Source organism: Notolabrus celidotus, chromosome 11 (assembly GCF_009762535.1).
Source record: "Notolabrus celidotus isolate fNotCel1 chromosome 11, fNotCel1.pri, whole genome shotgun sequence".
Taxonomy (NCBI): Eukaryota; Metazoa; Chordata; class Actinopteri; order Labriformes; family Labridae; genus Notolabrus; species Notolabrus celidotus.
In genome coordinates this window covers 7,580,092-7,594,103 of record NC_048282.1, presented here as the reverse complement: position 1 = coordinate 7,594,103, position 14,012 = coordinate 7,580,092, and the positions used below count along the sequence as shown (strand labels likewise).

Here is a 14,012-nt window from a genome sequence, read left to right as displayed (position 1 = left end):
TTGAAAAGAGAGACTGACCAACGTGCTGTTACCTTCTTCTTTTAAGCATCTAAAGCAGGGACACACTGTTCTTAAGATTATCTTGTCAGATCTTCCTGTGGTCTGAAGTATGTTAAGAGCGATTTTACATTCTCTAATCTGCTCGAAAGAACATCAGAGCCGCACTGATTTAAAATAGTAAACGTTAAACATGTTCATTATTTACGATCAGATATCCTGTTGTGTGAGGGGAACAAAAAATGACTGCCAATCAGCAAGCAAGCTGACGGAAGAAGGAAGCACAACAAATGCAGTGATGTCGACAATAATAAACGTGAAGCATAAAGTAAGATGGACGTCAGACTTGGAGGGCCTACTTGTTGATTTGTGATTAAGTGTGGGCCAGACTTGAGTTAAACCAAGTTCGGGTTATCATCTCAAGACTTAATGCAGAGGCACGAGAGAGCAATGCTTCTTTTGTTTTTGTAAGATTATTTTTTGGTCTTTTATGCCTGACTGAGAGGATGGTTGGTGTTGGCCATGCCTCTGTACACGGGCTGCATGGTTTAAACTGCTGAGCTCAACCTGCACCTACATTTCTCTGACCCACTCTCAGAAAGAAAACAAATACGAATATTTGCTGCAATGTTGAAAACATTTTTAGTATTATACACAAGTTTACTCTTACCACCAGGGTATTTGTTGTTAATTTCTAAGTTCACATTTTGCCACGAGCCTCCTGCAAGCTGAGTGCTGTTGTAGATGCTAATTCACTGTAGGCTATCCACATTATGGATGGTTAACCTCAGGAGCATAGTTTCACTTTATGAAAGAAAAACTTTGAACAGATCCTGAAGTGAGTTCAGCTCTCTTCTCATATCTTATGTTTTAGTAACAACTCACAGGAGGGAAAATGAAAGAACAGGTTCAGAGGTATTCAAAGGGTGTAGAGAAGTGTTTATGAAGGGGCATTTGGACTTACAGGGGCAGTTGGCGCCCTCTGGAGTGCTGGATGGTGTCTTGCCATCGGGGCAGCAGCCGTACTCGGTGTTGTCACATGTTGACCGGTCCTCCACTGTGGGAACGGTGGTGCTTGCGACTGTGGGACCTGAGGGTGATACAGAGGGGCTTATATAATAATTCATTAAGCTTAAGAAAATTCATAAATTTAAGCCAGCTTATCTCACAGAGCCAGAATGGAGCTGCTATTTCCAAAAAGTCTCTGAAGACGAGAGGTACAGCAAAGAACATAGTCTACAATATGATGTGGGTTTTTTTCACATTTTGCCTCTGCAGCTGGCTGTGTGTTTTCAGTTTGCTGACCTGTGATTGGACGCTGATAGAGGCATCAGTCAGAAGTGATTATATGGCATTTTCATGGGAACTGATTCTACACCTGGAACTCATTTTGCAGAGAACACATAATGGGCACTGTTGCCAGTCATGTCACACACGGAGCACTTTAAATGATGAGGGAATGTGATAACTGCTTGCTGCTGATTGGCTGACAGCTACCTTTGAGGTTCCCGGAGAGGAAAAAAAAAGTGCACACGAAAGCGTCTGCATTACGGTCACTGTATATCTGGCCATCTTGGGACATAAAAGACATAAAAGTGGCCGGGCTTTCTCCATCTGAAGAATGAGAGTGTGCTACAGCAGCGAGGCTCCGTCCCCTCTAATGATGGTGCAGGCGGAGGGGGTGTCTTGGTTGAAGCAGGGCAGTTTATGGCCGCTCAGAGATTAGAAATAATCGTGGAGGCAAACAGCTAGCGGCTAAACAAGTCGTAAAGACGTCAGAGGCGAGGGACGTCCTGCTCAAGGACTCACGGTCAAAGGAGATGAGGAGAGGGAGGAGGGAGGGGGAGGAAAAGGGGAAAGGGGCCTGGGTTTATAGGGCATCTGTTGGCGTGTGGTCTGCAGATTTACAGATGCTCGGCTGAAGAGGAGAGTGCTGGTGGGGGAAAAAGGGCAGAACACAACAGCATGGGGACGCTGTATGACTCCAGTGGGAGCAATGAGGGCTGTCAAATAAATACACACACAAACATACACACTCACTCACACACACAGATAAGAGCAGATTTCAATAGAGTTTGGATACAAACGCACTACTCTGACTCTCTTACATTTATATACTCACACTGTGATATGTGCTCTTAGAATTGGACAAACTCAGTGACATGAGCTGAGGGTGATAACACACACACGTATAAGCACTCATAACAAAGATAAGACACATACAGTACATCTAAAAACTTCAGACACACCTCATAGAGAGAGATTAGTGCAGATTTGAACTCCAGACTGTAAAACCTCTAACCCACCTCACAGACTGATATGGGGCCTGGTATTCAGAGAGCATACACAGTGTAAAAAATATCCAAACATGCTCGGGCACACATTAATTCACACACACATATACACACACATAAACATGCACAGACACAAGGCAGCAGGTCTCCTTGGCAGACATGCTCCTCGCGTCACCGAGCACTCTGGTCAGCCTCTGACAAGAGAATAAATCTGAGACTCGTGGAAAAGGAGCGAGAGGGGAAGGGAAGGAGGAGGAGGAGGAGGAAGAGCTGAGGAAGAGCACATTGGGGGCTCGATGTTCCATCAATCCTATCCTGTTACTGCAGGCTGTCAGGCGAGGTGAATGGATGGGTGAAAAACAAAAACAGGAAGATAAAAAAAATAAAAGATCTGATAGAAAAGTCTCTGTCATCCCTTGTTGTCCGAGCAGAGGCCCAGAAAGCGCAGCCGGCTGTTACAGTCAGGAGGGCATGTCGAGAAAGATTTGAGACTAGTCATGTGACACAACAGCCTCCACACACACTCAAACACCTCCAAACCTCTAAGTCACATCAGCCTGTCAAGTCAGGCTCCAGAGACCCACAGATTCGGGCCAACAGTTTCATCCGGCCTGCAGAGTGTATTTTACAGAGCCTGGGTTTGTTTTGTGAGCTGCTGAGAGCGAGCGCGCCAGTGGAATGGGAGAAAAGAGCAATGGGTGATGTAGCAACAGTGAACCGTGCAAATACATTCCTTTCTGTCTGAAATTGAGATATACATCTTATGTAAGTGGAAATGACACTAACAGCATCTGTTTACAAAGATTTCTCTTCCTCGCCTGCCTGCCTTTGACATTTGTCTCCTCAGGAACACATTTGCATACAAATACATAAACCTGGTGTTACAGTAATTTCAAATTAACAGATGATGGCATGAATATGTTATGATGCCAGCCAAGTACAACACTACAACTCTGTCTCACAAGTAGACTGTATATAAGAGGAGGGCGTGGTTGAGCTTCATACTCTGGCAAGCACAGTGTCACGGTTCTGGAGGTGACCATATTTAGATGTGAGGGTGAATAGGCATTGCCGGGTCTATCCCAGGTCCCTCTGTTAGCAGCATGTACAGTAAATCACAGGTACAGACCCTGCTTTATTGTCAATTTTAATTTAAAATGGTTCATTTAAAAAATAAACATTATTTCATATCGGTGAGAATATGAAAATAACAACAAAGATCATAATCTAATAGGAAGGAAATACACAAAGGTCATTTTCAGTTTTTTTGGAGTGCCCCCTGCCGGCCATGAGAAACAATTTCAAGTTACTACAACAATCACCATATTCACATTGAGGGCATTTTCCTCTGACATCAGTTTGACTCCAATGATGTACGTGGTTGTTTCATTTCATGCTACAAAAAGTTAGGGATCTTACAAGCTGAAACTTCTTGTATTAAAAAAAGGTCCAAAGCATGCAGTTCCTTCAGTGTCCACTTGAGGCTGTCTCCAAAAGCTGAAGATGCCCCATTGGAGCCCTAGTTAAGATGCTCACTTTTACTGCAGAATCAACACGTTTACAGGGAATATTTGAACAACTGAAAGTTAAATGAATAACATTTGTAAGTCATCTATTTTGATTATATTCAGTCTAAATAATGCCATAAATTGGCAAGAGTTTGGTTGAGTAAATATTTCCAATATGGCGGCCACCTTCTTTTGGCTTCATAACGCCGCTTCAGAAACCAACGGGTGATGTTACTGAGACTACATCCATGTTTTAAATAGTCTGTTGGGTCTTAGAATAATTGTCTTTCACCTTATAAATCAGAAACTGAAAAGATAATATAGTACAGTCAAGAAGGCAGAGAGACATCAGTCCATATTTTGAGTTAGAATAACATATCTGATGTCCCATTAGCTTGAAAAATGTCAGAGAATGTTAGCATCCACCACTTCCATAGCAAGGTGTTTCAAACTTTATTGCCTCCTTGTTTTACATTATGAATCTGTTGTGTTTGCTTTCAGCTATTTCCTATTTACATTTACATGACCTGCAGCCTGGAACACAGAGGTGTGACAGGAAAACATATGTCAGAGGAAAATGGCCGCTGCGTGAATACAGTAAGCTAGCTTCACCTTTGAGCCCAGGAACCTATGTCCACTTCTTTCATCCAGTCTACTCAAGATCTTTTTTCTGAAATGAACATACCCACCCACACATCCCTCAAAGCATTATGGGTAATGAAGTGAAAGAGCAGGGAATTACCGACAGGCTCCTCTGCCCCACTGGCCTCCGTTGGGACACCGCTACCTGTTTCCTCTTCTGGCTCATCCTCTTCCTCCGTCTGGTCATCCCCGCTCGGCTCCCCGCTGCCCGAGCCCTCGAAGGAGGTGGCGGCGGATGGGGGGGCAGGGCTGCTGCGATGGGAGGAGGTGGTGGAGGCTGCGGTGGACTGCGGCGGCTTGGAATGGATGGGGTGTTGGTGGTTTGCTCGCGCACTGTTGTGGGTGATGGCTGAAAGGGGGGTGGAGGCTGGGGGCTGCTCTGTTGCTTCTGTCTCCTCCGTCCTCGGAGGCGGGATGGCCCACACCATTTTAGGGAGGAAAGGTGCGGGGGTGGTGATGGTGGCAGCGACGGTGGTGGCAAAGGGGTTGGGGGTGGGTCTGTCGGCTGGCTCAGAGATGGTTTCTGGTGGAGGGAAGGGGAGGAAGCAAGGAATGGATGAATGACTGAGCAAAGATGAAAATGTTTGATTCTGCGTCACTTAACTCCATCAAAACCTGAGAAATCTCACCTAAAGAGATGAAGACATCATCATCTAATGGAGCATAACAAAGCCCCTTAATGATTATTACAACATGCTGTTGACAAGAACTTCTTACCTCTACATTTTCTGAATCATTATGTCCTTTGTAATCTCCTAACTCTTCTCCCTGATGCTCAACAATGTCATTATGAAATTACATTAAAAACACACTCACAAAAGCAGCTCCCATTTGAGCAGAGAGACACCTCTGATTAAAACCTCTGCTATAAATGAGAAGTAAGAAATCTCTTTCTGAAAAACCTCAAGTACTGAAATTACATCCATATGCCGAGTGAATATGGAATAAACCAACTCTGCATGCAGAGTTATGTTCAGTGCAGCATGTTGTGCCTTCTGATGAGTTGTGCTGCCCAGACAGGGTTAAACTACAACGGTTGATGTCACTGCTCAGTATGAGGTGTGTGTGTGTGTGTGTGTGTGTGTACACTTATGGCATACACAATATGCATGATAGTGTGTAGCATGCGAGCTGTACCAATGCCTATGAATTATATATCCATATTCAAATGCTGCCCTCCAGTAGCAAAGCTTTAATCACCAACAGCAAGTGCCTCCGGTGATGAATGATTGATAGAAATGGGGCAAAAAAAGCCGGCTTTAACTCCGGCTTCAAAGGCAGCAGGCTGCTGCTCGCAGAGAGCGCGAGCATCCGTCAACGCCATCACAAACACACTGCTTTCACCACACAAACACGCTTACACAGGCTCCAAATGAGGAAGAGTGGAGAGAAGAGGCTCTCTGCAAAGAGACCATCATTACCAATGCGAAAAAGCTCTGGTGCAAAAGGACAAACTGTCTGCGATAAAAAGAGCGATAAATAGGACAAAAACTCCTGAGGGGGAGCAGCGAGCTGGCAGGGAGATGCTACGTAAGTGAGCACTTCAGATTAAGCCGAGGCAAGCAGGCGTGACAATACTGTCGTTCTTCCTTTACTTCTTTACGCCCCACGAGTATAGATGTAAGTGTGTGGGTGAAACGAGCAGAAGATAAAGAAAAAAAAAGCCATACCTAAGATTTGCACCTCATTAGGATTTGCCTAACATTATGTGTAGGACTTAATTACACCACTATCATCACCTATTTGATTGGCAATTATTCACCCAGGTGTGAAATGTGATACCCACTGAGACGGCGTAAACCCTGGGAGACACATGGTGTCAGCTTAATGCTCAGCAGATATTTGAATAGAGAGAGATTTGGAGTGCATGGAGCAGTGATGCTATCACTAAGAATGGCTGTCTGCGTTGACTTTCCTCTTGGCTACACCTGTCAGTCAGGTGCCAAGCTTAGCATCAGGCCGCTTGCTCCCTGGAAAGTGCTTAATGTGTGTTTGGGTGTGTGTGTACCTCAAGCAGGGAGCTCCTTGACATGGGATAAGGAAAGAAAAGAGCAGACATCTGAAAGAGGAAAGGGAGACTGGCAGCACATTCTGTTCAGCTGATGCTTCTCTTAATCAGGTTTAACACTCCATTTGCCTGTTTTGTGCTTTTTTCGTTCTCACTGGAGTAACGGACGGTTATGTCACAGGATGAAGAGAGAAAAAATCATTGTCATCTCTGCTTGTCTCAGCCATGTAGTTATTGTTGAAAGGTGGTTATTAAGATTGTTTGTGGTGTCAGCCGTGCTGGCTGAGGAGGAGGAGGAGGAGGAGGAGGAATCTGGATACAGGAGACTGGAGGGGAAAAACAAGGGAACCAAAGGGCTAAGAAGAATAAAATTATATGGAACAAAAGTGTAAAGGAAAGGGATTAAATCAGGGAGAAAAAGCTGGTTAACAAAGCTAGCAGACGGAGAATATGGCAGGGCTAACAGTAGGAGCAGAATGAGGGAGTGAATAATGAGAGAAAATCACAGGACAGGGAGGAGGGATGGTGACGGGAACAGAACCCTAACACTCAGGCGGAGGGCTGCTGAAGCCATATGCTGGCATTCATTGCCAATTTGCCCCAAACCTACAGGTGATAACACCATATGGGGGAGGCAGGTCATTGCCAACTTGGTGGCCATTTTCCCCTGGCGCCGGAATTCGCTCGGCGGTCCAAACGCCCTCCCTCTGCTGCTTGGTTGAGCAGCTCTTGCATTTTTTAGTGAAGTTTCTCAGATGTCGCTTCATCTTCTGCTGAGACGCAGCACAGAAGCGGGAGAAACTCCTCCCTATGCTCTGTGGCTGCACTGTCTTTTAGCTCTGAGACTTCAGAGGAAGCTGGGGAACATCAGAGCTGGCTGCAAGTTCCCAGTTTTAAGCAGAAAGATTTGAAGGAGTTCTTCTGCAGGATTTCTTTCTTAGCCTGCCCATTAGCAGCACACTGCAGCAGCACAAGTCACACCCTGTGGTGTAATAAAAAGTTGCAAAGGATCAATGATGTTAAGAAAGGATCAATATTCATTCATTTCTATAAGCCCTTGGCACTGTTCTGCAGTCACACCACAGAGCAGCTTGGTGAGCATTAGCATGCCACAGCGCCGAGGCTGGGTGTCTGGAAGCTCTGCATGTAAACAGTGAGAGGGAGGGCAGGCAGGACTGCAGCGTGGTGAGGGGCGGAGGCAGAGCAAATGCTAATTCGCACCCAGCCACACGTGAAATGAGCTCGAGATCTAACCCCCGAGCCGACAGCCACGGTGGAGCAGCTACCCGCGGTGCGACCGCATCCGGGAGAAGAAATTAAAAGATCCTCTGTGGCTGTCGGTGGGCCCGAGCGCTCGCCTGTCTCTTTCTCCCCTGAGGGCTCCGCAGAGAAAGCAAGAGTCCGCCCTGAGACGTGTTCTTGCCTTCTGTGTGCAGCAATGCTAGGTGAGGGATTACACACAACCCACATCTCTATTGCCAGGCAACCGAGCAATGTGAAACCAGAGTGGATTTTGGCTGCTTTTGCTGGTAACCCACGGCACTGAATTTGTAATCACCAGATGTTCGGGGACTTTTCAAAGCTTGTCAATCTCTCTCTGTGCATATTTGGATTCTTTATCCGTGTACCTGCAATTACAATTCAACACGGACCATGTCAGCAACCTGGCATCCTATGGATATGGCCTAGTTTAGGTCTGATAAAGAGTCCTGGAGAGGAATGCATGAAGAGAACTCTGCTTTTGGTGAAACATTATTAGGTCACCTGAACCGAGCCCACCGAGCAAACAGGTCAATGAGCATTTTTCCACCTTAAATTTGGTGACACCTGGCCATGGCTCATGGCCAGACGCACACAGCTGGCTCCCCTCCTCCCTACTGAGCTTGCTGACGGCGTCTCTTGAACCCCGCTGTGACGCAAGCTGGCGGTCGGTGCAACAACTTCACTGTACATGAAAGCCGTGGCCTTGGCCTGTGTCCCGGCATCTATTACACCGATCCAAACAACGTCCATCAGCATCTGAAGTCACGGCCGAGGGCTGTACCTTTTTACTCAGTACACATGTACTCTACAGCCGCTGATCTGCACAGGCTGCGTGTTGTTCCTGGCAGGTTGGCAACGCCGTAAAAAGGATTGACGCATTTCCCAACAGGAGGGTTTGAAGACGAAGCCAAATCCCAACAGTGGAACGAGGAAGCACAGAGCAAGTGTCATAGCTATCTTGTGGGATGTCAAAGCTCAGACTCCAGTCAAACTGCACAACCCCTGGTGTTAAAATATCACTCTTATATAATCTTTCTCTAGTAACCCACAAGATTTTATCCCAACCTGGCAGCTCACAAGCAGGATGAGGCCAGCAATGACTAAGCTGCTGTGATACAAAGTTAATATTAGTAATCAAACAATTATAACCATGGAGCTTGAGAAGGGCATTATAACATAAAATACAATGATAAAGGACGACTTGAATACAGATAGAGCTGTACGTGGGTCTTCCAACCAGAACATGAATCACGAGTTTGACTTTTAAAATCAGATATTTCCATTCAGGCACTATCTTTTGGATACAGGTTGCTGCGACTTGACTTTCCTCGACAGAGACAGAGAGATGGATGGGAGGAGAACAGCAGGAGGAGGATAATATGAGGCCCACTGCAGCGCTCATTATCTTCTGATTGGGGCTGTGGGGCGCGTGATACATGGAGGCTTCGACAGGACTCACCTGTGCACTGTCCAAAGTGCTGCACAGTGATGTCCTTGTCCTGTCTGCAGGCGATGGTCCTCAGCTGGCACTGGTCGGCATAGGTCACCCCATCTGAGCCGCACACCTGCTCCACAGTGACAGAGACGGAGTGAGGGAAGAAGGGAACACATGTTAGCTCCCTGTGGGCTGCTGAATATTGTCTCTGTGTTAACGTTTGTGCAAACTTCAACATCACACTACTTGTTTCTTAATTGCTGACCGTTCAGAGGACCCACCTTGGTTTTGTTTTTCTCCTCGCAGTCAGGTGACGGACACTCGCAGTGAGCTTGGCCGTTCACTTCAATGCAAGACGCTCCGTAGTTGCACACCAGCTCCTCACACGAAGTCGGGGCCTCAGGACCTATGACAGAACAACCTTGTGATATATCATAATCTGTGCAGTTCCATAATCTTAGAGCTTAAAGCAACGGAGCATACATGTTTTATGATATCCACTTTGAATGCATTATTAAGGTTTTACAGCACGTTTGCTTCCATCGATTTCAGCCAGGGAAGAAAATAAATATGAGAAGCATTCTTGTTTTATTTGTTGAATTTCTCTTCACATCCCAAAAGCATTGAAAAGTCGAATGCTCTGACATCCAGTCACAGGAAAGAGTTACAGTATCCGCTGCCCTCCCAAGATATTTATAAACCCATTCACAATTTCCTTCGAGTCAAATAAGTGGAGTCATCCACCAGAGAGGCCGGGCAGTTTGACACGGTTAGTGATGACTAAATGAGATACCATCATTTGTTTATTATTTATTGCAAAACAAACCTCTGAACAGAATAATAATGTAACTACTGTTTGAATGATGTGAAATGAAAACATTTAGGGTTAATACTTCTTAACAGCAACAAAAACATCAGAGCAGTGCCGTCTGAGAGGGAAAGCTCAGTCAAGGCTGGAGAAATGTCAGCGATCAAAGCTTTCCCAACACTGTAGTAAATCTGTTTCATTTACAAAATATATTCCTGTATAATTACTTTCAGGATGGGGAAATGGTTCTGGTACCTCTCTAGTGAGAACAATATTAGCTCACAGAGGGATAGTGGCTGTTTTCGAAACCGCCTGCTACATACTACCTACATATGTACTGCACACTACATACTGCGTTTGAAGGTAGTCTGTAGTATGACTGTTCTGTTTGGTCTGTCCTGCAGGATAGTGGGTCAGGCGTCACTGGATTTCCGGTTTTGGAAAGCAGAAGTACAACGGCCAAGCTGATAGAGAAAATGCTTCTTTAGCATCACTTATGATTTAAAAAGTTAAGAAGTGGTTTATATGGAATTTAATTATTTTCACAGCACCTAAAAAGTAAGTTCCCCCCGTCACAAAAAAGAAAAAGAAAAAAGAAAACGCGGATCGTTAGCGGTGTGCATTGTGGGAAACAGTACATGAGGGAGACTGGTCCGATGAATACTGAGAAATTTTCCCGAATCAGTACGACATCCGGGTAGTTATGGCATACTGCAGATTTTGCTCTTGTTCACATACTACATACTAAATTTTAGCCAAATCAGTATGCACTGCTAGGCGGTTTCAAAAACAGCAAGGTTTTGCACTAATGAGGGTTCTACTGAGCTCCTCTTATAGCGCCCGCCCCCGACCCAAGACACCTCCAGCACCACTTTGTGAAATCAGTGGGAGATGGAGACAGTTTAAAAGATGTTTTCCTCCTCTAAGTGAGTGACCCGTTTCTAGCCTTTGTAACCACAGAACTTTAGTGGCAGTGTCATAAAGTAGTGTAGTTACCTGTACGTCACACAGTGTGAATTATTCATACTTTCATAGACCAGAGCAGATCACCCCTGAAGCTCTCCAAAGGAGCTTTTGAAGCCTTGAAGCTTCCGCAGCAGGAGCTACAGCTGGGGAGCCCACCGTGCACCTGCCAGGCTGGGAGTGCGGGGGTCTTTGCATTGTCGCTACATCATAGAGGCTCAGAGTACCCCCCACCCTTTGGCTCGTGCTTTCATGTGCTACCACCTCTCAGTACCTTGTCTCTTTATTCAGCAGGGTGTGTGGAGGAGCGCCTCCACCACTGTGCTGGGACTGCTGGCTTCATTAAGTGTTTGACTTCCAGTCGATATCTGATGGTGCATCTTAATCAAGGAGCTGCAGGCCCCCACAGCAGGAACTAACCTTTCCTTCAACCTGCTTTTTTTTTATCTTGTGCTATCACCAGGACTGTTTCCTCTATTAATCGAAGTAATCAATCGTCTTCATGCAGATGTACAAACAAGTACTGTAGCATATGATTTATAGAAAATTAAATATCAATGGGCGATGCGTCATGCAGATGTTATTCGTACACTCCACTATTTTCCTAATCGCTATCGATGAACTGCCTCAGAGACACTTCCTTCCTGTGCCAATAAAGCAGATGGATGTGAAAAGCAGACAGAGAAAAAATTGGCTGCTAAGAGGCTGATCCACGGATCAGACGAGTGACAGCAAAACACTTTAGAGTGATAGAGAGACGCTGAGACGGAACAGAAAAATGCCTGTGTGTTTTTCTGTGGAAGATTAACACTCCACCAGTTGCCTTGCTGCTCTCTCTTATTACCTTTGTCGCAGCCATTCATGCCCATCTTGCTTCCATCTGGACACACGTTGCACTTCATGCCCTTCACTCCCGTCTTGCAGGAACACAGACCTGACATCTGCTCGCAGTCGTCCCGGACTGAGCCTGTGGCGTCACAGTTACACGCTGACATGGACAAGAAGAGAGGAAGAGAAGGATTAATTAGCTGAAGACACAACAATAGGTGACAAAGACGGGGAAATGATAACAATAGTTGGGTTTATATAGAGGAGAAAAGGTGTTTGAGCTGCTCTAAACCCTGTTCAGGTACGTCTTCTTATTTCTTAGAATTAGAAATAGTTCACAGCCTCAGGGGCCACCTACGCAGAAAAGGGAGGAGTAGAAGGCGGAGGAGGAGATGTCACTGAAACCCCAAAAAAACAACCTAAGGGAAGGACATCAACCCCATCATGTTCCTGGAATCAATGATGTTATTTTTTCCCTCCCCTCTTGTTGAACCTGGTGTTAGTGTGCAGTGCGCTGTCTGCTTGCTGAGGGTAAACCTTGTTAAGGTCAGGCCACAGGTGAGGCACCTGCAGGCTTCCTGCTGTTGACTGAAAATGCTCTGTGGCTTTGGGAGCTTATGTCCTGTGATATGTTAGCGGCGGGAAACGAGCTGGTCGCCATATTGCATTACAGCGAGACAAACAAGGGGTCCTGACACTGTTGTTCCCTTGAATACAAATGAAAGCGGCTCATTCAATACAGTCCTGACAGGAAGAGAGGACGAGGGAGGATGAGGGAGGACTGGTTTCCTCAAACACTGTTTATAGATTATCTGTACATTAAACATTTGTTGTTAATGAGAACTGTCTGCACTTCTTTTAGACTTCCAATCATACAAAAACACTCTCTTAGAGGTATTTTTGTTCATTCAATTATAAAATGCTTTTACAGCTGATTGGAATATAAACTAAATATGAAATCTGTCTGTGTAGAATTGTTTGTTTTTTCTTCCAATTGTCACGTCAGGATCGAGAATCCACCCTTTAACAATTGAGACGAGGACTGCAGCCTCTGAACATGGGATGCCTTCTCTACCCGAGCCAAACTAGCGCCTCCAAGGTCTTTATGTTTCTTTAATTGTAACTGTTAATTGGACTTTATTTATACATCACATTCTCCAGTTCACACTTTCATACACTGATGGCAGAGGCTGTTTTGTAAAGTTCCCATCAGTGTTCACTGATCCCATTCACACACCGCTGCCTGTACCACTTGGGAACAGTTTAGGTTTCAGTGTCTTGCCCAAGGACACTTTGGCATGTGGACTGTGGGAGTTAGGATCAAACCTCCAACCTTTGAGTTGAGAGTCTGACTCTACCACTGAGCCACAGACGCCTACTTGTAAATCTCTTTAAAACGTGTGTGTGATTTCTGGCTTTATCAGACTGTATGAAAAAATGAAAAGTAGAGTTATTGAGGTCAGAGCTGAAACCTCAGAAACAGATCTCCCAACAACTAAATAAAAGCACAAATCTCTGCACGGATAGACGCCTCTTGAGTTAAGTGAGAAAAGACATTCTGATGCTCTGAGGGTGAACTGAACCTTGATGGAAAGGTGAACAAATGCTGCAGGCAAACCAGCATCTAGCATGGGGACAAATGTATGCTCCTACTGTTTTAAATAACCAAAGGGAACATTTGATTAGTGTGTATCTATACTTACGCGTGCAGCCACTCATGTTCTCGGTCACAATGCCACGGAAGTTCCAGAAACCCGGCTCACAGCGGTCGCATTTCTGCCCCCCGACACCCGGCTTACAGGAGCACTGACCGGAGGTTGGGTCACACGTCCCTTTGTATGAGCCGTAGCTGTTACACTGGCAGGTACCTGAGCACAAGAGAGTAAGATTAATGTCACTGGTTGTTCCTTTTTTAACTTCCTTTAAACACACCTTACAACGGCTGAATACTGCTTACTATCCGTGTCATAGATTAATACTTAGCTCAAAAGTCAGGTAAGCCTTTTTCCATGACTAAAAAGTGGATAAAGCCCTCTTAGGTGAATCTCTGTATATCCTTATTTCTTACTCTGCATTTTCCCCATTTATACTGTATCTCTTTGCTAACAGCTTAATGCAGCATTTTCTCCCCCATCTCTGTCATCAGATGGAAAGATTTTTCTGTTGATACGCTGCAACATTACCATAATCATTCCTTAGATTAAGATGAAACGTTTTCCACTCTGCAACTTTGGTACAGTAATTGCAGTCAAGGACAATAAGCCTC

The 14,012-nt window shown here is 45.3% G+C and overlaps 1 protein-coding gene across 4 annotated transcripts in view; it reads right to left on the bottom strand.

Moving 5' to 3' along the window:
- Positions 1–14,012, bottom strand: part of agrn (agrin) — a 349,201-nt gene that overhangs the window by 53,755 nt on the left and 281,434 nt on the right. For all 4 annotated transcript variants that reach the window (XM_034695805.1, XM_034695804.1, XM_034695803.1 and 1 more), the window contains 6 exons: positions 13,450–13,614; positions 11,763–11,906; positions 9,429–9,553; positions 9,172–9,277; positions 4,542–4,964; positions 962–1,087 (listed from right to left, as the gene is read on the bottom strand). In XM_034695805.1, the coding sequence (XP_034551696.1) occupies positions 962–1,087; positions 4,542–4,964; positions 9,172–9,277; positions 9,429–9,553; positions 11,763–11,906; positions 13,450–13,614 (1,089 nt within the window). The remainder of the gene's footprint in view (positions 1–961; positions 1,088–4,541; positions 4,965–9,171; positions 9,278–9,428; positions 9,554–11,762; positions 11,907–13,449; positions 13,615–14,012) is intronic.